This window comes from Rhodamnia argentea, chromosome 9 (assembly GCF_020921035.1).
Source record: "Rhodamnia argentea isolate NSW1041297 chromosome 9, ASM2092103v1, whole genome shotgun sequence".
Lineage (NCBI taxonomy): Eukaryota > Viridiplantae > Streptophyta > Magnoliopsida > Myrtales > Myrtaceae > Rhodamnia > Rhodamnia argentea.
The window spans coordinates 8,318,740-8,343,400 of NC_063158.1; the positions used below are offsets into that span (position 1 = coordinate 8,318,740).

Genomic DNA, 24,661 nt, shown 5'->3' on the forward strand with positions numbered 1-24,661 from the left:
GTCATATGTCAGAATTGTTTCTCCTCGCGAACCCAGTCTTTTAAAAAATCAGTTTTTGAACCGACACAAGTCCTATGTTGGAGAACATCTTGCTTTAAAACTTTGAAGAAATTTGTCAATTTGTTCTTTACGGATCATAGCAAGTTACTTATGGCACATGTTCATCTTATTAGTCATGAAAGTCGTCCACCCAAAACAGGATGTTCTCCAGCTGGGTACTGATTGTTTCGCAGGACAAGATCTCCTGGATTTGCTTAGGTCATTTATATTTGTCTTGTAGGGAGGTAAACTGTTGGGACCATTCAGATTAAATTTCCCAATGGATGTGTACCTATCAAAAGAAATAGTTCGTGAATCGATGTCAAGAGTTTTAAGGTAACGGGCATAGAAAACTATTATTAAGGCTTGGGTGACATCAAAACATCCATCTTTAGAAAAGAAAACGAGGGAAGTATAACCAAGGAGTCACTGAGACTTGCAAATATTTTCGATAAACGCTTTAATGAATTAGACCACCCTTTGCGCAAAAGGAAAAAGAAGCCAATTCATTGTCGGGAACAAATGGACAGCCGAAACTCCAGAGGGCGTTAAGACACAGTTTGTTTCGGTATATATGCTATTAAAAGTATGTCTCGTGTTTGATCCCGTTATAAAGGAATAAGAAAACTTCTTTCCTTGTTGGAGTGTGCCAATTTCATGCTGAGTTCAGTGTTTTGTGTTTTGGATAGGGAGCGGCGAGCATCCTTAGTAGAATGACAGTCCAACAATCAAAGGCCAGCCACGAAATTTTCGTGAGGCGACTTCCTAAATCGGTTGCAATTTTTAGCACTATTTTTTTTTTTTTTGAACTTCTACGTTTCCTTATTATAAGCTCAAAGTAAGAGATAAAATTATAAGAGGATCCACCAAATCATTTTTCTTAAATATAAAAAAAAGAAAAAAACAAATTAGATATCGGTATATAAATAGTTACAACAAGAAAAAAATATCATCACTTACTAAAAAGAAATCCTTAATGTAATTATAAAATTTAAATGATAAAAAGTACACTTAAAATGATGGCTTTGTAACTAAAACGAAATCATTGTGCGATAAAGCACATTCTCATTCCTATCACTCAAATCAAAATGCTCTAAAAGGACTCTTCGGTGATCTAAAATTAATGCAAAGGGCGCGACGCCCTCGCCTATAGGTTTAGGACCTTTTGTTTTTGACACTATTGGTTCACTTTAGACGCAGGTGGAGAAAGACAGTAGCTTGCTTTCCCGGTCTTTCCTTTTTCATTCACGATCCTTTGTTTAAATGTGGTCGGGTCAATCAAAGCGTTGATTTCGGGCCACATGATCCGGCCCAGTGGAAGGAATTGCCGGTGCAGGCGTGGACGCGGACGTCAGGATCCGTCCGTTCGGCTCACCACCCCCACCACCCTCCCACTGACTGACTCTGGCCGAAACTTCAAAACGTTGACTTTGGACTTGGGCAAGCATAATTTAAGGAGGAGGAAGAGGAGACTGTAGTCCGCACATCGGTTGGATCTCCATCTCATCTTCCTAAGCTCAACTCTACGCATCGATCCGTCACTCAGCCCCAGCTCAGGTAAACATCATACGTCGCTACTCCACTTATGGCCATCTTCGTTGGTTCCACAGTCCTCCGGTGTCGTTATGCATGGGTTTTACCTGCCTGCACAGCTCTTTTTTGCTTTCTCCGGATCCGAAGTCCGAGCAGAAATGAGCGGTGAGGCAATTGCAAATGAAGGAGGTGAAGGAAGCCAATCCCAACCTCAGAATCAGCGACCCGTTCCTCGCCTGAACGAGAGGATCCTTTCCTCACTGTCCAGGAGATCTATCGCCGCCCATCCTTGGCATGATCTCGAGATTGGTATTTTGCCCCCTCTCCTTTCTTTCTTCCTTTTTGATGATGATAATCCACTCCCCTCTCTCATTCTTTCTCGTCTGCAGGACCTGATGCTCCCAACATTTTCAACTGTGTAATGTCTTCGTTCGTCTCCCCAAACCCACACCCCACCCACCCCCCCCCCCCCCCTGTCTTTTCTTCCTTTCTCTTCATAAAGCAGAACACATTCTTACTTGCCACTTGTGCTGTTTTGGTCACGACAGGTTGTTGAGATAACCAAGGGAAGCAAGGTCAAATACGAACTTGACAAGAAGACTGGCCTCATTAAGTTATGACCCCTTTCTCTTACATCCCACCTCTTTTCCAGCTCCTTCAATCGAATAGTTTCTGCAATGGGAGCGAGCTCCTGGATCCATCAAAACTGCAGCCCCCATTCTTGTCTGGTAACCCACCTTTTCTTTTTTTCCTCAGGTTGACCGGGTGTTATATTCTTCAGTTGTTTATCCTCACAATTACGGGTTCATCCCTCGCACTTTATGCGAAGACAATGATCCGCTAGATGTGTTAATCCTGATGCAGGTAATCCCTCTCTTTTTGGGGTTATGGACAAGAGACCTATCATTTTGATTCAGCTCAACCCTCAATGAGAAGATTAGTGTTAATAAATGACCACATCTCAACTTTTTAACTTGTCAACTATTGTTTGGGAATTGCTTGATAAGCTGCATCAGCTGAAGGCTTTTAAGTTGCTGAATTTCGAGAATAGCTTGATGTACCCTATGATAAGTCTACGGGTAGGGTAAACCCCCAACAACTTTTCCTTCTTCTCAAATCCTTTACGAAGGAAGGTATTTTGTCCCCAAGGCCTTTGTTGCGAAACATAAGGAACTTATCTACTGAGCTGGCCAGCACCTTTGTGTAACACTTGTACTTCGTAATTAAAAGAGTGACGCAGGGTATACAGATGAAATGAAATATTCGTGAAGTTGCTCAAAGAAATGCTATGCCATAGTTGCACTGAGTTGCCTTTGAAAAATCTGTTTGGCTTGGCCTTAGGGCTCGAGTGCAGACTGCAGTCTAGGTTAGAATTTAGTGGTATGTTACTGTTTGATGACAATTCAGCAGCATGTAATTGTTCATCTTCTATGATCTAATACTACCTTGAACAAATTGACTCTTGACAAACTATTCTATTATCCCTTTAATCTATGTTGTGTCCATATTCGGCTAGTCTTGAACCGTTTGCACCTATATTGCGGTATTAACTTCCGTTCATGATATTTTATTGCTTGTCATGCATTGCGAAGTGCTAACAACAAATTTTTTTCCAACTGAACTTGTTGACTAAGTATGTGCTTTCTAATAGGAACCAGTCCTTCCTGGCTGCTTCCTACGTGCAAGGGCCATTGGACTGATGCCCATGATTGACCAGGTACTCTAGTTAAGGTTGTTGGCTATACTGAATGAAGTGGCCAGGCTCTACTGGGAGTGTAAAAGAAGGCGCTTGTGCTTTGAATGCAGGGAGAGAAAGATGACAAGATCATTGCAGTATGTGCTGATGATCCGGAGTACAAACACTACACGGACATCAAAGAGCTTGCCCCCCATCGCCTTTCGGAAATCCGCCGCTTCTTTGAAGATTGTATCCTTTTAAGAGTGAGCAATTTCTGTTTGTCATGGGAGTTAGGTGATTGTTTACTGTAAACTTGTGCCCTTGAGATGTGGAACAGACAAGAAGAATGAAAACAAGGAGGTAGCTGTCAACGACTTTCTCCCCTCAACAACTGCCATTGAAGCCATCCAGTATTCAATGTGAGTTGATAATGAAACATGCCAAATAAAGTTTTGTCAATCTTAGTGTTTGCTGGGTTATCATACTGGTTATTGTTTCTAAGAATATGCTGCAACAAGCCGGATGGTTAGTTATAATTTCGTTAGGAACATCACCTGCAAAAAATTACTTCTATGGGCATTTTTAACAGAAAGTGGTTCCCCTGGAAAGGCGAATACTTATGCATCTGAGATATCATTAATGAGTTGATTTGTTCTCATTGTAGGATGCAGCTACTATCCCTTCTTGTGAATGTTTTTTCTTGTTTTACTGAAGAAATAAATTACAAAATCTTTTGAAATGTTTTTGTCAATTATTTACGACGGTACATTTGCTAAAAATCATATTTCTAGCCCATCTGGGAAGATTCACTTTCTTGCCACATACGAGAATGCTGTCTCTAACAAGCGCACGCATGCATGCAAGAACGCTGTCTCTAACACGCGCACGCATGCATGCGAGCGTGGGTTGTGAGTGAGGAGATTTCATATTCAAAGTTGAAATTTTTGAATTGGTACAGGGACCTTTATGCTGAGTACATTTTGCACACCCTGAGGCGATAATATCGTGGGCTTTCTTTCAAGTCCAGCAAGACGTTTGACAAAGCAGTGGATGTAATGTTGTCAAGATCTGTTTTGGTTATGTTCGTGCTTGGTGTTATCTATCTCTGCCCCCTTGTTTGAACTTCTACTGAATAATCGGTGATGGTGGCATCCTGATCTAGTGGACTAATAATTTGCTGAAAGAATTTTGATGTGTAAGAGTTCTATGAACCATTGATTTTCTTATGTTTCTTGCTGATTTGTTTCAAACTGGTGTGTCAAAAGTCAGAAGCACGGTTTCAGTATGATGACAGTCTTCTATATTTATTCTTTTGGGGAAAAAGAAGACAAAAGTATAGTAGCTTACAGCTAATGGGGCATGGAGTGCCTGAACCTCAGTAGCTCTAGCTGGACCGTATTTGTTTCAGTTGGATCACTCACACTATGTTATAAAACTGAGTAGCGACGGAAGGGGGGTTGGACCATAATAGGGTTCCCCATCCTGATGGGGGATAAATGGGTTGCCGGGTACGGATTTGAGATCCTAAATACGAAAACATTACAGTACTTGGGGATGTACCTAATGGAACTTGACTTGCCATACGTAAAAGTCTCCTTACTCTTACAAAACCTAATATTACTCCTTGCACAAATGTAGTTTTTTCTTTCTTGAAATAGTCATCATTGCTAATCTTATGTTTTGCAATTCTTATTATCTTTTTACTATATTGTGATTGTAAATTTGAGTTGAGTTGCTATATATTAAATATGACAATCTGTATACGTGGAAATAGGCTTAATACCCTAAAAAACTTCCAACTTTAAATTCAATTCCAATTCTACACTAAATTTTCTTTGGTCCCATAAATAACCCATTTTCTCTCAACTTATTTTTGTCACATAAAAAACTACCAACTTTTCCTTCGAGTCCTAAATTTGTTCCTGTCAACCCTCCATCCAAAATTGCTCTTGACAATTGAGAGATGAAAAACTCTCGGTGCGAATTGTTGGAGCTTCCCGAGTCGAGTGTCTCAAGTGTGAGCTCTCTGACCATGAGAGATGAAAGACTCCTGAGCATTAGAGATGGAAGACTAAGCACAAAATCTAAGAATCTCAAGTGAGATGGAATGAAGCCTCGCTTAACAGTAAGAGTATTTGAAGAAAGGCAACCATAATTGCTCTAATTTTCACCCCAATGTCAAATTCCTTAAGATGTCATTTTAGCTAACATGGAGATTCATTTCTAAGGACATCCTTTTAGATTTGAAATTTGGGGAAAAACTAGCACAACGATATGGAAATCCCACATAACTAAGGGCAATTTGAACGGAGGGTTAACGGAGGCAGAGATAGTGGACTCAAGTAATGATAATAGTATCGATGAACCAATAACTTCATGGTGAAATTTGACTCCGTCCATTGCAAAATGAAAATGTTAGTATTTTACCACATTTGATAACATTTATCTTTTTTTTTTCCAAGGTTGTACTAGGCCATAACAAAGTATGACTCTTTTATGAATATATTGATTTAGCTACAATGAAAGGTGAACAATTGTAAATAAAATAAAATTGGAAAAGATATACTCACATAAAATGCACTTTTTATGAATTGATTAAAAATGAACTAATTCTGTAAGGAAAACTATTTATTTATCAACAATTCGATAACAAAATGACTTTCTTTATCAGACTAATTGCTTTTTTCTTAGTTCATAAAAATCAAACCAATTCAATAAAGATAAGCTAGTTTTTGCAAAATTGAGATCTATATATGTTAACATAACTGTTAGCGGGGTGGTGACATAACAAGAATATGAACAACGACGTATGTACATTGAGCTAATGGAACGGATTAGATCAGATAGATAGAGATTAGTTATACTAATTGTACAACCTAACATTGATATTTCATCTATATTTGAGTTTCGTATTATAAATAGACTTTAAAAAGCAAACGAACTATTGCTCGAGTTAGGGGTTGGGGAACCAATAGATGGTTGATACGTGACGTTTTGTAATGGGCACTAAGAAGCTTCTCTCTTGCTGCATTGGCTTTATTAGATATTAATTTCACAGTATGCCATCACAATTTTTCCAAATAGAATATTGCCATCAGATATGAATTGACAATTCTTGAAAAAACACAATCCTATCATTTGTCTCCAGAAGGGCCCTGCTCCTTTTTACTTTTCAATCAAGCTGATGGGGAAACATTTCATAAAAAAAGTTTCCAATCGAGCTGATGGGGAAACATTTCATAAAAAACATTTATTAATTCCTGTGTAATCAGCGCTCCTCTCCTATTTCTGGTACTCTCTCTATACCAAGAGAGTATATAACCAAGCAATAGTCCTTACAAAAATCCCCTTCCATGCTTATCCAGCGAAAGACCTCGTAATAAAATTTAAAAAACACACATCCCTGTAGCACTTGGTTGGGCAAGAGAACAAGAGAGGAAAAGTATCATAAGTTGCAAGCCCCCCATCTTTCTTCGAGTCCGGAGCATGAATGCATATTAAGGGCCATTCATAATATAATTTTAATGTCAAGAGAACCATTTGTTTAGAAGTTCCAAGAGAAGAACAGCAGCAGAGTCCTTCGCCTTTTTGACACTTGGCATGGGCTCCCCCACACATTCATCCGTCCATCCCCTGTCAGTGGTGTTTACACGAACGGCAAAAGTGAACCGCTTTGCATGTGCAGGGCCACCCTCATTTACACACCTGAAGGTGCATATAGATTGAACAATCAATGACCATATTTCAAAAGTTGCAATAACACAGGACAAATTCAGTCTCTTACCTATATAATGGCATTGGCCAGTTTCGACGCAAACATATGTCGTTTAGTGTCTGCCTCGTAAATGTTTGGTTACCATTTTTCTTCTTTCCATCAATGTTCACCTTAGGATCGGATGTCTCCCTTTCTTTCAGAACAGCAAGAGCATTTCGTGCAGCAAGTTTCTGCGCCATCTTTTTTTGCGGATTCTGAGCGACCCCAACCTGTACCCCATCAACAAAGACTTCAACTGTAGCCAAGTTGCCATTTCGAGAGGCCTTATACTCCAAGCCTTCAGCCTGCTGCTGGCAGCGTTCTTGCAGCTCCCTGACAGGATGCATGGGGAGTCTATCTGGAGTGACCATGGGTTGCAACAAGGGCTGAAAAACCTGTAAAAGAAAAATACAATGCAGTAATCCAGATTCTCTCTGTGTATTCACCTTCAACTTCCAACAGAAAAAAACAAACTTCAACTGTTTTCCGGAATCTTTTGTTTTTCATTTATCTTCCCTTTTTTTTTTTTTTCAAGTGGGCATTTCTGAAAAATAATGCTCATAGGTCAACCAGATCGAACTAACCTGCCACACGACAGCAGTATCATGTGCACTATCAAGGAATATAGCACCAGCAATGGATTCAACAATATCGCCAAGGACTTTTGGTGCTTTACAATCTCCTAAACCAAAAGAGTTGAAACCTGGCTTCGACAATTCATCTTGAACTTCCTTTACGAAGTCCCTGATCTGGAAAAAGGAGCCAAACAACCTAATAGTCATTACCCTCAGACAATTCAAACAATACTGCTAGCAGGTCATGTTGTATATCAAACAACCACAAAAGCAATTTAATGATATGATATTATGTCACAAGCAAGAAAAAAAGAAATGAAAACCTGCTTCTCCAAGGCACTAGACCCATGACGAAGGTGTAAATGGAGCTTGTGTTTAACCGCAACACGTGCAAAGTTTTCATTGTTTACAGCAGCAGCTCGTAAATCAGTCAAGCGGCCAGGCGGAAGATCAGTGTAAGTGAAGAACAAATGCCTTGTAATAAGATGATCCAGAACTGCATCACCAACAAACTCCAACCGCTGGTAGCAAGAGACTCCAGAAGATGGTCGTGAAGCATGAGTAATAGCTTCTACCAAGAGGCCTCTATCTTTAAACTTGACATTAAGGGCAGATTCTAAAGCATCAAAATTGACACTCCTGAGGATGCTCTCTGGCACATTTGATGGCCTGATTGCGCATTCTTTCTCATTATTATCAAACTCAACCCGTATTCCCACCCATTTCATGAAGTGATTGGCAGCATTCTTCTTACCTTCAACATAATACACCCCAATCAATGCTTCAACAACATCTGCTAGTGTCTTGCTAGACAGAACTCTGTAAGAACTTGAGTCACTCTCAACTTCACCATCTTCAATGCTGTCATCATCATACTCAGCCCCGTTTACAACTAACCCACCTCCAACTTCAGCAAGCGAATGCTCCACATCAAACAAGGATGTTTCATCCTTTGTATCCTCATCAAAGACAGGAAGCACTCCTGGTGCAGCCCATCTAGATGGAGCAAATCTATCCGCTTGGATAAAGGATTGAAGTCCTTTATTCAAAGCATATTCATACAAAACCATGTTACTCACCATTTGTTGCCTCATTCTGGTCAGCTGACCCTCATGCTTTTGTGGATATCTAAGAAATAAAAATTTGCTTACAACCCATTTTAAGTAAGCATCTCCCAGGAGCTCCGCTCTTTCATAACAGAACGTCTCCTGACATGAGGCTGCAGTCAAAGCCTCCAAGATCTATCGAGACAAAAGAGATGCATTAATAAGGTACACAAGACAGCAACTTTTTGAAAACTTAGAATATAACACACCTTCGAAGCAGGGACTGGATAATCTATTATATCCTTGAGTTGAATTGCAAGCAGTATGCTCTCTACCCTTCTCATTATTGAAGGTAATCGTTGAGCTCCACGAACAAGTGACCCGGGAAGTGGATGCACAAGACAGAGTTCAGGGGGGAGGAACACATAATATGTCCTGTCAAGAATTTCCTCAGATTCACCTTAATGAGACAGAAGAAGCAAATCTCATTAGACACAGAAGCAATAAACCTGCAACTTCTTCCACAGGTATCATAACCCAAAAATTAGAAACCAATCTAATCTAAGCCATCGTGATGGCATTGCAAAAATAATTCAATTTGATAAAATGTGACTTGCTAACGGGCACATTGATACATCTGAACAATCATTTATTAAAAGAGTGTGACTAAACGGAGCTGCAAATTAAAAATCTTATTTTGAGATGAGTAGACAATTTAGGGAAAATTCCAAATAAGGGCCTGAAGTACCCTCGTTATTTCAAATAAGGGCCTGAAGTGGATATCGTTTCAAATAAGGGACTGAAATGGCCATATCAGTCTAAAAAAGGACCTCAGCCCTCCCGCCTATGTTTCAGCTTTTTTTTTGGCATTTTATTTTTTAGTTTTTTTAGTTTTTTTATGATAAAACAATTAAGTCTAAAAGGAATGGAAAAGCACCTTCTGAGTGTTCGAATCTAGGCGAGAGTAGGTTCTTGCAGTATGACACTCCACGTCCTTTGATCAATGGTTGTTGTTTATAGACCAATTCAACTCCGTACCTGAAAGTCAAATTCATGAGAGAGAGAGAGAGAGAGAGAGAGAGAGAGAGAGAGAGAGAGACACACACACACACACACACACACACACACATATACAGGCGAGGGGGCAATCTTACTTTTGTCTGTAATAATCAGCATATGAGCTATACTCCAACGGGCCAAGATAGCCTTCTTTTCTTGGAAATGAGTTTTCTGCAGTCATATCATAACATATGGAGTCGACATAAAACCTCTTTCCAGAATGTGCAGCCGTCACAATTCTTCCCACCAAATCATTAGAATTTATGCAAGAATCAGCCATCATCAATTTGTCTTCAGATAAGTCCTGATTCTTTTCCATTTCAAAGGCATCTCTGTGAGGAATCAATCCAGCAGCTTTCACAACATCGAATTGTGCTACAGCTCCTCTAATCCCATAAGTTGGATGGGACTTGTGTCCAAAAGCCATACCGTGCCGCAACTTCCCAAATCCATACTCCCTTCTGTCCCCACCAAGAGTACGCTCGTTTGTACCCAGGTACACATCTGGCCTGGCTCTCTGCAGTGGATTGCTCCATGCATTTGTTCCAATAATTTCATTGACCAGATCCCAGTCAATCTCTTTAAGTGGATCTATAGATTTATCGCCAACCAAAGGGAGAAATAAATAAGCCTTCGCAGGATCCCATGGAGTGGTCGAAGGTTCAACATCCACATCCAGCACAATGCTCATCAATCTTACATGAAAGCTTTTAAGAGATTTTAACTATCCATCACCAGAAGGGGAAATTAGTTAAGCACTGAATAAACAACCAGATTAAAGTGAATATAAATAATTATAAAAAAAAGCATATACCTGATTCTCAGTTATACTAACTGAATGAATATAAATAATTATAAAAAAAGCATATACCTGATTCTCAGTTATACTAACTGAGCCCCTATAAAGAAGAGATGCCTTTGTTATCATGGTTCGAGCGATAAATAGATCCATGGACATCGATAACACCTAGAAAAAGCATGTGCATTTAGAACAAAACTCCACACTTCCTTCACAACTAAAGAATTTGAAACTATAAAGTACCTCTGCATCCAGCATATTTCCAAACAGTACAGCAAAGTCCGAAACTTGATTTAAAAACAAATCCTTTGTAGAGCCAATATTTTCACAGTTGACAGCATACATATGAAGATGAAGCAACTTGGAGTCACTGCAACCATCTCGTCCATGCAAGATCCATTCTCCCTAAAGAGTCAAAAAGCTTCAGAAGATGCAATAGGTAGTATTCATATGACAACCAGCGCAATTATATATAGCGCGGGGAGAGAGGAGGGGGGGGTGAGGGTGGTTGTGTTGGGGTTGGGTTTTGGGTTGTGCATAAAAAAAACATGTTTGGATGAGGTTGCACAGGGGAAATTCAGAAGAGGTGCTACAAACAACAGAACTTGTCCCATCTCAAATTGACCCGAGTCTAGCATAGTTTTACCCCAGCTGTTGAAGTCTGGGACTGACCTAGTTGCATAAATCAAATTGAGGAAAAACAAAAGTTGGCCAAGAATCATATGTTTAACTGTGCAAATCTCCAAGAAATGTTAATTCACTGATCAAATTGATTAATCAGACTGGAGAATGTAAGTATCATTTGAAGTCTTTAATATCTCATGAACCAAGGCGCATACTTGAAAAAGAAATCCTAAGCTACAGTAAGATACTTAATGCAAGGATGGGCGACTTATAAGAACAGAAAGGACCACTCTTGATGTCAACAGAACGTATGAATAAATTACGGGTATAGAATTAAGGCAATAACAAAGTGATAGGAATTCATATCATCCAAAATGTTCCGTGATGGCAACTATCGAACCATTAATAACAACTGATTCACCAACTGAGACTGTTAGCAAAAAACAAAATGAACTCACCAACACCTTATTGACGATGTGCTTGAACTTCTAAGAATTTGCAACTCTGATTAGATAGATAACTAAATTAAAACAGCCTCAGTAAACTAATCCCGTAGATTCTCTTGATTATAGATTATATCCCTGTAGAAACATCTCAAGCTGAATAGCTGATACATCCAACCGAGTTTAACTTGGCAATCTATTATATATACTTGACCCATAATAGATTCAGGGAACATCGATTCTACACCAACTTAAAAAGGGCTAAATTGTGAACATGATTTAATGTGCTTTTTTTATTTTCTATTTTTGCAGTAAGCTAATTACCTACATTTGCTGTTCTCTTTCACTACTAGTACATTGTGAATTGCTGTTTGCTGAAAATGTTGGCTTTTGCATGAAAATGCAAGATCTAATATCTGATGCAACATTGGAGCAAGGTGATCCCATTGATGGTAACTCAAGAAAAGGAAGTCGTAGACTCAATCTTGTGAGGACTTAAATTAAAGCAATGTTTCGTTTGAAGCTGAGTTGGATTAGCAGGAGAAATAGAACCATGCTGATCAGTTACAAATCATATGAAAACTATACGCTATTCTTGATCAATTCCAAACCATGCTGATCAGTTCTGGTGGAACGAACAAGGTCAACCCAAACTGGGTTTGCAAAACCATATTTGGCAACTTCAGCAGAAACACAGGCAGTGGGACTTGGGGGTACCCAAACAATGGATAGATCAGCAGATAAGAAAAAATTTAAAGGAGAGAAGCAACAATTCGCAGGCTCCTCTCCTAACTTTTCCAAACAGAGTGCTTTTAAGTGCAACGCACTTGGTAGCCAGCTGCTAACTTGCCATTCCTATTCTTAAATTCCAGTTGATAACTTATCGATTGTTATAAACACTGGAAAAAACTATTTTCTTTTTGAGAGAGATCTTATTAATCTGTTTTTTAATGCTAATGTTACTATTCCTTTAATTTTTGCTTTCTTGTTTTGGGTGGGAGCAGGGTGGAAGGTGTCAACCAGATAACTTTGGAGGTGAAGGATGACCTCCCTGCCAGCAGTATGAAAGTGCACCCAGTGGGCCAGACAAAACTGCTGGTCCGTGCTAGATCACAGGGCCAAGCAGGCTTCATCTCATCACGGTGGAGGGAAATTGAACCCTTTCAACTTGGTCGAGGGGTACATTTCCCAAACCATCCAACATTTTCTTCATAGGCATTAAGCAAACTCTTTTCCAATGACCTCTTAGAATAGCCAACACATTGCGAAAATCTAAAAGCTAACTAGAATGGTCATAGAATGTTTCCACATGGGAATGTTCACCAAGATTGAATTGTCAGAGAGCTAGGAAATCATGCTGCAAAATGTAATTATGAAGTAACCCAGATTCCCTTGTTATAGAAACCAACAGCTACAGCAATAAGCATTGCATGCATGGCGTATTTACCTGGAGGATGTCAGCCACACCCTCGGGATAAAACTCCCTGTGCCGGGCAGTGCCAGGAAGAGGATCTCCTTCATCATTCTGGTCAACATTATTCCCTTCTTCCCCGCTTCCTTTATCTGGTAATAGCATGTCAGTGAATGCTCCCATCTCATGGAGCTTCTTGCAAGCAGCCAAGCAAACAGCCTGCATGTCAGAAATAATTTTGTCAGATCCTGATGAACCTGTATCTTGAGCTTGAGTGATGGAGAGAGAAAGACCACATGCCTGTTGTGCAAGCCGCATTGAGCCACATATAGGTCCCTCAAGTTTTTCAAAAGGCGCATTGCAAGGGAGCTGAAGCCTGCAGGAATATTCGGTGGGACCTCCTGGTCTCTCATGCCTCTCCATGATAAATTCAGGACGAAGAATTGAATATCTGAAGTGGTGAATGAAATTTTAGGCAGAAAGAAAGAATTCTCTGTACTTAAAAGAAAATATGGAAAAATCATAAATTGCATCTATAATTCATCCACCATTGCACTTTGCATCTTGAAATTATGTAAAGAAAAATTGCTAGAGGGTAAGCTACAATACGTGCATTTAGGAAAAATCAAAAGCTGATTTTTAGATGTTTAATTTTTTTCTCTAATGTGAACAATCATTACACTTACCTCTATTTCAACATATTGAATAGGTAACTTTTTCTATTTGTGGTAATGCGTAACAAGTGCACTTAGGGCATCTTCAAAAGAAGCGTTGGAAAAATCACAACTTGCATCCTACAGTTCATGCCACTATTATTATATACACCTTTTGTCCATCAATTTCATGCACAGAAAGTTTCCTTTACCCAAAGTGCCCAAGGATATCATCATAACTATTGGAACTCATTTTTCCTGATAAAAACTCGAAAATGACCCGTTCAACGCCTGGGATCTTGAGAATTGTATGATGATTTTGTTCACTTTTGAATTAGAATTTCATCCTTCATCGTGTTACATGATCCACTCCCAATCATACTGCATAAAGTGAAACGAACTTCCTTATTCTCCATGCCACCATATACAAAAATATTAAGCTTGATTATCCATAAACTCAGGCTCTTTGACTGTTTATATAAAGATTTGTCAAGCCAAATATTTGGATTGTTGACATTATCCAAGAAAAAAAAATTAATGCTGGAGCCACCAATTACGAATTTAGCTAGTCTTTTGCTAGGTCATAAGCTTAGTGACCTATTTCATGAGTTTAGATTAAAAAATAAGGTAATTATCATAAAATGGTTCTTATATATTTTTTTGTTATCGTAGATGAGCCTATGGAACTCTGCCAATGTATGTTTACATAGCTTGTCCCAAGCCAAGGTAAAGGAGGAGGCTTGCGTCGGGCGTAGTGAGCCGGTTGTAAAAAGAGCTATTTTTTTGATAAAAGTTTCAAAGATAGAGTTGTTGATGTTAAGAGAACATGAGATAGGATTATTTTGGTTAAGCTAGTAGTGGGAGACTTGGTTTTGAATATCTTTAGTGTGTATGCCCCCCAAGTTGCACTGCAAGTATCCAATAAGAACAGATTTTGGGAAGATCTAGAGGAGGTTTTAAGGGGGATATCACGTGAGGTGAAGGTATTCATAGGAGGAGATCTAAATGGCCATGTTGGTCAAAGTAGTGGAGGTTTTGATAGAGTTCGTGGAGGATTTGGCTATGGGACTATAAATGAGGCTGGCGAAGACATCTTAAGCATCGCATCAGCTTATGATTTGATGTTGGCAAATACCTTCTTTAGGAAAAGAGAGACATCTAATCACTTTTCGCAGCGGTCAAAATTGTAGCCGGATTGATTTCTTTCTTGCTAGAAGAGAGGATAGAGCCTCGTATGTAGATTGCAAAGTCTATCCTGGAGAATGTGTAGCTACACAATGTAAGTTGGTGGTCTTCGAGGTTCGGTATAACAAAGTATAGAAAATGCAGAGAAGTGCTCGGAATCCCGGAATAAGATGGTGGAAGTTAAAAGAGTAAAAACAAACATATTTCAAGGAAAGAATGCTTCAGGAAAGACCGTGGCAACTAGAGGGCGAAGTAAATATGATGTGGAATGAGATGTCTAATCGCATCCAGAGAGTGGCAAGAGGGGTGTTAGGGGAAAATAGAGGGAACGGACATCAAACAAAGGAAACTTGGTGGTGGAATGAAGAGGTGCGGAAGGCAATTAAACAGAAGAAGAAGTGTTTCAGATGTTTGCATAAATGTCCTAATGAAGAGAATTTGCAAAAGTTTAGATTGGCGAGAAAAATGCCAATAAAGCTGTGCGAGAGGCTAAAGGCAAGGTTTTCTCCGATATGTACAAAAAACTTGGGAGCAAAGAGGGAGAAAAAGGTATCTATAGGCTTGCAAAGATAAGAGACAAGAAAAATAAAGACTTGACACAAGTTAGATGCATCAAGGATGAAAATAAAAAACTCTTAGTAAGAGATGCAGAAGGTAAGGAAAGGTGAATGAGCTATTTTAACAAGTTTTTTAATGGAGAGAGCAATAGAAGTGAGGTGGATTTGGAGGACACTTCTGATGATTTAAACAGAAGGTTAGTGCGTAAAATTAGAGCGCATGAAGTTAAGGAAGCATTAAAAAATATGAAAACTAGTAAAGCCTTGGGACTCGATGGTGTCCCTATTGAAGTGTGGAGATGCTTAGGAGATGTGGCAATAAGTTGGTTGGATAATCTTTTTAACAAGATTCTCCAAATTAATAAGATGCCCGATGAATGGAGGAAGAGTATGCTTGTGCCTATCTACAACAAGGGGGATATCCAGAATTGTTGCAACTATAAAAGCATTAAGCTTATGAGCCATACAATAAAGTTGTAAAAGAGAGTTATTGAGCATCGTTTAAGAATAGGGACCAAGGTTTCTGTAAATCAATTTGGATTTATGCTAGGAAGATCTACCATAGAGGCTATCTTCTTGATACGACAGTTGATGGAGTGATATTGAGAAAAGAAGAAGGACCTACATATGGTGTTTATTGATCTCGAGAAGGCGTATGATAGGGTTCCAAGAAAGGTTCCGTGGTGGGTTCTTGAGAAGAAAAAAGTACCTTCAAAGTATGTAGAGGCAATCAAGGATATGTATGATGGTGTTACTACATGTGTGAAGGCTTGTAATGACACATCACGTTATTTTCCAATCACAGTAGGCTTACATCAAGGTTCTTCTTTGAGTCCTTTAACTTTTTGCCCGAATTATGGATGAGCTAACAAAAGATATCCAAGATAAGGTGCCATGGTGTATGCTATTTGCAGATGATATTGTGCTTATTGATGAGACCAGAGCTGAGATTGGCGCTAAATTAGAATTATGGAGAAGCACGTTAGAGTTTAAATGATTTATGTTAAGTTGAAGTAAGACCAAATACATGAAGTGTGAGTTTGACATAGCAAGAGGAGGAGATTAAAAATCCATGAATATGCTCGGACAAGAGGTACCCAAGAAAGATGCTTTTAGATATCCGGGATCAATATTGCAAAAGTGGGAGAAATTGATGAGGATGTAAGCTATAAAATCGGAGCGGGTTAAATGAAATGGCGCAGTGCATCGGGGTTTTTGTGTGATTGCAAAATCCCTCTTAAGTTAAAAGGAAAATTTTATAGAATAGCAGTAAGACCCGCAATGCTATACAGAGCTGAATGTTGGCCAACACAAAGACAACATGAGCATAAACCGAGAGTAGCGGAAATAAGGATGTTAAGGTGGATGTGTAGTTATACGGGGATGGATAAGATAAGAAATGAATATATTCGACAAAAAGTTCAAGTAATACTGGTGGCGGAAAAGATGAGAGAACATAGATTGAGATGATTTGGGCATATTCTTCGAAAATTCCTAGATGCTCCAAAGAAGAACGAAGTTTGTTACCGAGAGCATGACATAAAGAAAGGAAAAGGTCGGCCAAAACTTACTTGTGGGAAAGTAGGAAAAACAAGATTTAATGAAGTGAGAAATAGATTGGCGTATGGTTTGTTTTAGGATGGAGTAGAGGAAAGCTATGAACATTGTCGAGGGGCAGAATTCCTATGTTCTAGACTGTCCGTTTTAGTCCTTTTTCCCTATATATCTTTTTATATATATAATATATATTATATATATATTTTTATTTTTATATAATTATTTCTTTTTTCTCAATCGGTTTTGCTTTTATTTTATTTATTTTTGGGTTCATCGATCACCGATCCCAACTAGTTTGGGATAAAGGTGATGTTGATGTTGATGAAACTATGGCAATTAATTTAATCTCGTAGCCTTATATTTTACTTTGCCGCAATGTATTGTTTTGTCTCTATAATTTCATCCCCAGAAAGCTATTTCCTTGTAGTGCTATAACAACTCTCTATATTTCATTTATGAGGATACCTTTGTTCTTTTGTTGCTTCTTCTTCAATGCGGAATAGAAAGTTTGGAATTAACCTACTAGGGTTATTGTGAACATAAGGTCGATCAAAACTTCGAATTATGAATTCAAACTTATTACTTCGGTTGATGTTAAAAATTGAAAATCCAATAAACTGATAATATTGGAGATAAACCATATTGAACCCCAAACATGTAAAATATTCAAGAAGTACGGACCACATTTTTAAGTATCAACTATTTTTAGTTGAACGGATGTTTGTGCTAGGATAGAAAATGGAGCAAGAAGGAATATTTCAAAGGAAAACCTCATTAGACATATCTCAACAAAAGATATTACCCATTAGTACTTATATTCAGCTAATTAAAATCTATTTTTCTTTCTCGTATATAGGTTAGACAAAAAGGAAGTATATATAAAGTGCAAGATTGGGAAAAAATATATTTCATTAAAATAATCCTCAAGAAATCACATAATTTCTGCCCAAAACCCAACTCATCCTGAATACGTGAAATTAATTTTGATATCATAAATTAGACAATGGAACAATGTGATATATAAACACATGGTCTCAATGAAAGAACTATTTTAGTATTAGATGGTGGCGACGATTTCTTATCATGTTAAATTTTGTTTAGCTAAGTTAATTATGTTTAAAGGTTAGGATTCCAACATATAAGCAAATCGTCAATGTCTTTAGAGAGAAAACATGTATTCTTGTCATAATTCAATAGGTGCCCACTCTAAAACAGAGACAAAAAAAAATTCTAAAGGAACTTTCTAGCCAGTTCACATGTGGAAATAAAAGTAATTAAGAAGAAAAAAATTAAGCAGCAGTGTGCTACCCCAAAAACCAAAAACACCACAGCCTACTGCTCCAAATTTTATTTGAAGTAAAATTCAAGAACGATTTCTATTCAATTGCCCAGTGACAAAAGATATAAAATGAAAAAGAAAAAGAAAAGGGTGGCCTTAATCTTGAAAACCACCTACCAACTCTCAATATGAAAAGGAAAACTTTTGAAGATGGCCACATCATCTTAGTCCTGCAACCATTATTTTAAGTATATAGAATGAGACTAGTTTGGCCAAATAAGATAATTCATTGACCCATTCACTCCCTCCTCTGCTCACTCTCTTCAATTCTTTTCCAATCTACGGATGCCTTCATCTCAACAACATTAAGATATAACAGCATCAGAGTAATTTCATCATCAGACCAACAGAAGAGGGAAGGATGTAAAAAGCAACTCTTGAACTCCAAAGATGCAAAATAAAATTCCACCCACACTACATGATGAAAAGTGTAGTTTTCCCACAACAATTATATCATACCTGTCGCTCGGAAGCTGAGAGCAGTAGAAATGAATAAGTCCCACAGCAGAGTTTAAGCTGACGATAGCACCAGTTGACTCTACCTGGTACACTGTACCTAGTATAGCCTCCTGTGAAATTAACCTGGATGCGTCCTTTACATGACTAAGGTCAGTTCTTTCAATTGCTTCTTTTCGCAATGTCTCCTCACTATTCCTTGCATTCCTCAAAAATGCTGCATGGGACAAATTCCCCCTAGGAAAATAAAACATCTGAAGTTTGAGTTCACTCAAGTCGACTAGTGCCGCATAAAAAAAAATGCATTTACACAAACTTGAAATATGCACCTCTCAACCATCAAGATGTAATCTGACCCGGGCTTTCTAGCACGGCCACGTGACTGAATGTACGCCAAAACAGTTTTTGCAAGGTCAAATCGAATTACAACATTGCATTGCCGTATATCAAGACCTTCCTCAGCTACGCTAGTTGCAACCAGCAATGTCACCTACAAAGATGCTGTGTTAAATCAGAATAGCTACCAAATACCTCAGCTCTTCACAAAGTGCAGTCTTGAGTTGTTAATCAAACTTACACGACCGTCTCGGAATTTGGCAATAGTCTCCTGCATTTGGCATGTCCTCATCTCCTGACTATTATTATGCCCAATCAAGCTCGCACATTTAATAAAACTTAAAGATGGAAGCTCTGCAAACACCTGAATGCTTGGATGAACACAAAACAATATGAGAAACCTGTAAAGGAAATGCAATATAGAAGAGTAGGTGATGTTTTTAGGTCGAACCTTAGGAAGCACCAAAGCAGCGACAACACGCTCAACAAATATTATTGCCCGAAAATCCTCTGTATGTTGGTATTCGAGAAGTATTTTAATTAATGCCTGCACTTTTGGCGTCACCTTTCCATCGGCCACAGCTGCTCCTATTATGACATCCACATGCTCTCCACCAGAAACAGCTGTATCAAAATCAAATCCAAACATTGAATCAAATAGTATCCAACTTCACGAAGTGCTTTTCCAGATATTTAAATTTTAAAATTGCATCTAACTCGCACATATAGGCGCGATTCTTTTCCTAAGAATATACACTATTGCATATCCTTAACTGCTGGATATGTGTTTTATAACCCATGAAGATGAATCTGCTACATTCACTGCATTCACATCTCAGTCTAAAGAACATACACATTGAAATAATTCATTATTACCAACAACAACCATGAAACATAATAGCACGTGTGCCCATTCATATTTGTTGATAAAGAATAAGGGCTTTCATAGAGAGACAAAAACACTGTGCATTAGAAAGAGAGACAAACGGAAACTAAAACATCTTTGATTGTTCTTTTTTTAATTTTATTTTTTTATTTGCAACTCAACATTTTGAAGCTGTCCCAAACAACAAATTGTTTTGATTTAAGAAAAACGAAAAAGAAATATTTAAGTGACTACAAAATTAAAATGTTGATATCTATCTGTATTTAACAATTCAAGGTGTTTGCCATAGTAAGAGTCAAACGGCAAAAGTAAAATTAAAAAAGAAACTGTTAAACTATATGTCACCCAAAACATACATTAAGACTAGACAGAATTAAAGCAAGTCAATGTATAAAATAATCCAACAGGAGCTCAAGTTCTCCAAAATAGTGGCACGCTCAGATTTCTTTGAAAATGAATTAACCCATTAAGGCATTGTAACTACTAATAGCATGTCATAGAATGACCTAAACACCTTTGAAGAGCTGAAGATATGACTCCACAGGTTGAGAGAATGAATCCACATTGAGAGATAAGAGAATTCACCAGAAACACATTGCGCACATGCACAAGAAGAGAAGTTCCTCCAGATAGAATAAAAGGCAATAGTTGGCACTACTTTTAATTATGGGAAACAAATTATGCCACTATCTTTAACATTTGTTCCATCATGAAGATTTACTTCTATATTCCTCCCTCTTTGTTTGCTTGCAAAATTATCATGTAATGTTTCTTTTACCTGGAGTTCACACCAGTCACGAGGGATGATAAGATACAACCTAAAGCATTATATCTCGATTTGGAGAATATTATGATGCGGCAACACATTTTATCACAGTGCAATTGACTTGGTGCCCTTTTTCCTACATAGTGTGTCAATGCTGTGTGGCAATATCGTGATTCATTTGCATCATTGAAATCACTATAAGCAAACCTCAGGGATTTCCCGCGCATCAGAAAAAGGAAAGGCAGTCCTCTAAAACCTCCAAAAGATAAACAGAGATTACTTCTGGATAAAATCAAAATTAAGGGTCTACTCACCATGACTGTCAGGAAGCTCTCCTTCCTCTATCTCATCAATATCAGTTACATCCAACATGACACCACTTCCTACAGATGTCGTATCTTTATCAAGAGCAGCCCCCTCTGACAGTTGGCATTGCAAGAGAGATACAACTTTACTTAGGAAGGATTCCTGAAACTTAACATCGAGCTGGTAATTTGTTCTCTCATCATTCTGCAAAGCAGTCAAAAAGGATTGCGCAACCTGGAAAAAAGGGCCTTAGCTAGCTGTGCAAGTTATGAAAAATCAAAGGAAGAACCGCATATTAACTTGCCACCACCTTGTAAGCACACCATTGTCCCAGCTCACCAAGAGCATAATTGATTGCTCTAAGCTTTTGTAATAAGTTAGCAGCACCATCACTCTCTGTTCTTTCGGAAACACCATAAACTTGGCGCAGTTCTTCCTTTGCACCTGCATCACGAGCACCCATAAATTGCCACTTGCTTCTCCTTGAACTAGATTGTGCGGCTTCTTCAACTGCCACTTCCATTTGTTTTATTTGCTCATGGAGGGACCACAAACTAGACGCTTTATCATACTCTACGACAACTTCAGATGGCATCGGAACATGCTTTTCCAGCTCCTTTCGATCTTTTATGGTACAGACAACAGAATCAAGCTTGCTTTCAAGATTCCTAATCTTGATTGCACAATCCACTTGACTTGACACGCCTGAAATATAATAAAACCAGTAACTTTTACTGCTATGAAATAAGAATGTACTTGCATATAATTCTCAATCTTTAACTGCTCCAGAAAAGATATTATCTCAAAAAGATAGTAATTGTCAAGGTAAAATCTACTTCTACATGTACCCTTTAAATTAACAGGTGAAGCAGTCATTCCAAACACAGACGGTCTCTTCTCTTTGGGTGTTGTATGATAGAACTCGGACATCACTAAGGAATATGGATGTTTCTTCACAGCATGATGGCATTCATCCAATATAAGGAGATTTATAGCTTCCATTTTTATTATACTGTGCCTTAGGATGTTCAACAGAATTTGAGCAGTCATCACCAAAACCTGCAATAGAAGGAAGAGACTTCAAACATGTAAGCATCACCATCATAACTGGAAAAAGAAAACCAAGAAAGCCTAATTAGATAAACCTATTGCGCTAAATAAATGGACCTACAAGAAAAGACCTAAATATCCTAAAATTGAAGACAATAAACAATAAGCACTGTTTGTGCTGCAGTTCTGTAATTAAGCAGAATCATCAAAAGCGTCTCTCTTCACCCTTTCCCCAGTGAAGCAATATGGCTTCCCACTATTCCTAACAGTTTTTTTTTTTTTTTGGGTTGGACCTCTGTGCGGGATAAAACTACCATTGAGCACCTCAGAAAACAAACTTTCATTCTCATGGATTGATGTTGCATATGCAAATATTTCAATGACCCTTCTTTGCCTTCATTACTCTTATGCTCTCAACTCGTGGAATATATCCCTGTGCTTTTGCTCCTTCATATGCTATAACCATTATTCATCTCTTACAAAGCCTTTGTGGATAGTTGAATCTCATAGAAATCGTGTAAGGTTGTACCACCTCGCCGTAGCTGGAGTATTTGGAGAGAGCCACGTAAAATAGTGCATAAAGGAATGATGCTTCTATTGCAAGTGTTTTATCTTCTTTGATCCAGCACTATCTACTATCTAAGCATGGGGCTGTTCTTCTCCATCCCAAGAAAAGACATAAAAAACCTCGAAAAGTATGTCCGGCAAGGCATCACTACATACTTATCCACTAAAAGTCACGTCTTCACGTTTATAGTTATTTCATGTAACAACTCTCGCTAGAGTGAACACTGCCAAGAATTTGAATGGCAAATAACAGAAGATTGTCAAGAATATAAATAGCAGAACTACCTGCTTTGTCTCAAACTCACGTTGCCATCGTCTTGCATCCCAAAAGTCCTGACCCATTTCGCCACAATAATGACCAACTTGGTAACCAGTACGCTCACGGATCACTTCGGCTTGCTGAATTGGACAAGAAGAGCAAAAAAGACAACAGCTTATCAAATAAAGGCACTGAACAAAGCATATTAGATACCACAATAGTACTAGGCGTGATGGAGCTAATTTTAATGACATAAAGCAAAAATTACCTGATAAACAAGCGGAACTTTAGGCACTAAAAATACAGCCAGCATTTTCTTGTTTAATTTATGTAGATCAGCACACACACTTTTGATGAGCAGAACAGCGATTAAGGTCTTCCCTGCCCCCGTTTCCAGAAAAGCTATTGTGTTTTTCCTTTTGGCCTGTTCGAGAACATCCAACTGATACTGCCGGGCTTGTTCCTCAGGAAATCTCTCCTTATGATCCTCAGGCTTGTCGTCCACCCTCCCATTGCAGTCCTGAATATCGTCAGTTCTGGACTTCTCCTCTCTGCTACGATCAGCTTCCCAAGTACCTAACCGGAAAACAATGTCATTGGAACCTGGGCGGTCCCTCTCCCAGTAGCCGCTAGGTTCGCTATCTCTCCATTCCCTCTCCCTCCCATCCCGTCGTCCAGAACCGCTGCGGTGGTCTCTCCTCCTGATGTGATCCCTATCTCCCCTGTCAAGCTCATCCCAATCACGCAGCCTCTTCAGGCTTGATTGTCTCTCCTTCTCCCTATCCCGGTGGTAAGGATTCCCCCCCTTCATCGAGTGGATTGCGAGGCCACTGTGGGCGATGCACCTGCTTCTCTTGTTGCTTCTTTCGTCGCGAGAGAGGTCTCTTTGGCTTTCCCGGTCGTCGTGCCTCTGAAACCCATTTTGCTCTCCTCCATTGCTAGTTAAGGGCGGAGAGTCACAACCGATGAGGCATCCGGAGCCAGCATCGACAAAAGCACGAGTCTTCTCAGAGCTAGGAGTAGGAGGAGGAGGGATTGCATCACCGCTTTTAATGCTGTCGAGAATGCTGTCAATACCTCCGAAGAAGTCATCGGCGCTGACGAGGCTATGTTGGGCAGCAGGGTCGCCAACAACAGCACCAAAATCGACGAATTCAGGGACCACGTCGCAGGGCGGGTACTCACAAGCATCGAGCCAGTAAGAAGAATGGGCTCCATCTCCATTCCCTAAAGCCCTAGACTTGTCCTCCTCCATTTCCGGCTAATCTGTGATGTGCAGCGAACAGACGGAGTCGGAAATCAAGAAATTATCGACCGATAACAAGAAGCAGCAACTGATTCCGGCGCGCACGATCCCAAATAAAGCGGGCCGGAGGGAGAGAGGAAAAGGAATGGGGGAACAAGCGAGGCGGGGGAGAGAAGGAGAGCGCTGTTCAGCTCCACGACCAGATGGAGGAGGAAGACGATTGAAGAGAGAGAGAGAGAGAGAGAGAGAGAGAGAGAGAGATAGGAATGGAATAATGGAATAATGAAGCGGCGAGAGAAGAATCGATGAAGCGCCTCTTGCTCTCTCGGGTCCAAAAAGCAAGTGTGAGAGAATCGAGCAAAGCAAAAAGATGGTTGGATTTTTACGTCTAGTGTTCTATAATTCGTGTCTATAGAGACAAGTGGAAAAAGGACTTTGCCTTTACAACATGCCATCTGACTTGCTATTTTGTATTTATTTATTTCGCAAAAAATAACTAATTTTAAAAATATTATTAATAAAATAATTATTTATATC

At 39.0% G+C, this 24,661-nt stretch overlaps 2 protein-coding genes across 5 annotated transcripts; one reads left to right on the forward strand and one right to left on the reverse strand.

Moving 5' to 3' along the window:
* Positions 1-1,357: 1,357 nt before the first annotated feature.
* On the forward strand, positions 1,358-4,573 carry LOC115744369 (soluble inorganic pyrophosphatase 1). 4 transcript variants are annotated; one of them, XM_048284902.1, is made up of 9 exons: positions 1,361-1,598; positions 1,694-1,881; positions 1,962-1,990; positions 2,121-2,186; positions 2,329-2,436; positions 3,224-3,289; positions 3,379-3,499; positions 3,588-3,669; positions 4,209-4,573. In XM_048284902.1, the coding sequence occupies exons 2-9, from the start codon at positions 1,731-1,733 to the stop codon at positions 4,249-4,251; spliced, it is 666 nt and encodes a 221-aa protein (XP_048140859.1). In that variant the 5' UTR covers positions 1,361-1,598; positions 1,694-1,730; the 3' UTR covers positions 4,252-4,573. The 4 variants fall into 4 exon arrangements, with proteins under 4 accessions (XP_030535354.2, XP_048140859.1, XP_030535353.1 ...); XM_030679493.2 differs by having other exon boundaries at positions 1,362-1,590; positions 1,721-1,881; XM_030679492.2 differs by having other exon boundaries at positions 1,362-1,576; positions 1,726-1,881.
* A 1,912-nt stretch (positions 4,574-6,485) lies between these two features.
* On the reverse strand, positions 6,486-24,408 carry LOC115744366 (endoribonuclease Dicer homolog 1). The gene is made up of 20 exons (XM_030679485.2): positions 23,147-24,408; positions 22,905-23,018; positions 21,851-22,061; positions 21,313-21,707; positions 21,011-21,236; positions 19,496-19,668; positions 19,286-19,408; positions 19,038-19,198; positions 18,712-18,945; positions 13,262-13,412; positions 12,998-13,180; positions 10,727-10,888; positions 10,556-10,651; positions 9,780-10,408; positions 9,563-9,663; positions 8,895-9,085; positions 7,903-8,820; positions 7,589-7,753; positions 7,035-7,399; positions 6,486-6,955 (listed from the first exon to the last, which is right to left on the reverse strand). The coding sequence occupies exons 1-20, from the start codon at positions 24,131-24,133 to the stop codon at positions 6,778-6,780; spliced, it is 5,763 nt and encodes a 1,920-aa protein (XP_030535345.1). The 5' UTR covers positions 24,134-24,408; the 3' UTR covers positions 6,486-6,777.
* Positions 24,409-24,661: the final 253 nt, after the last annotated feature.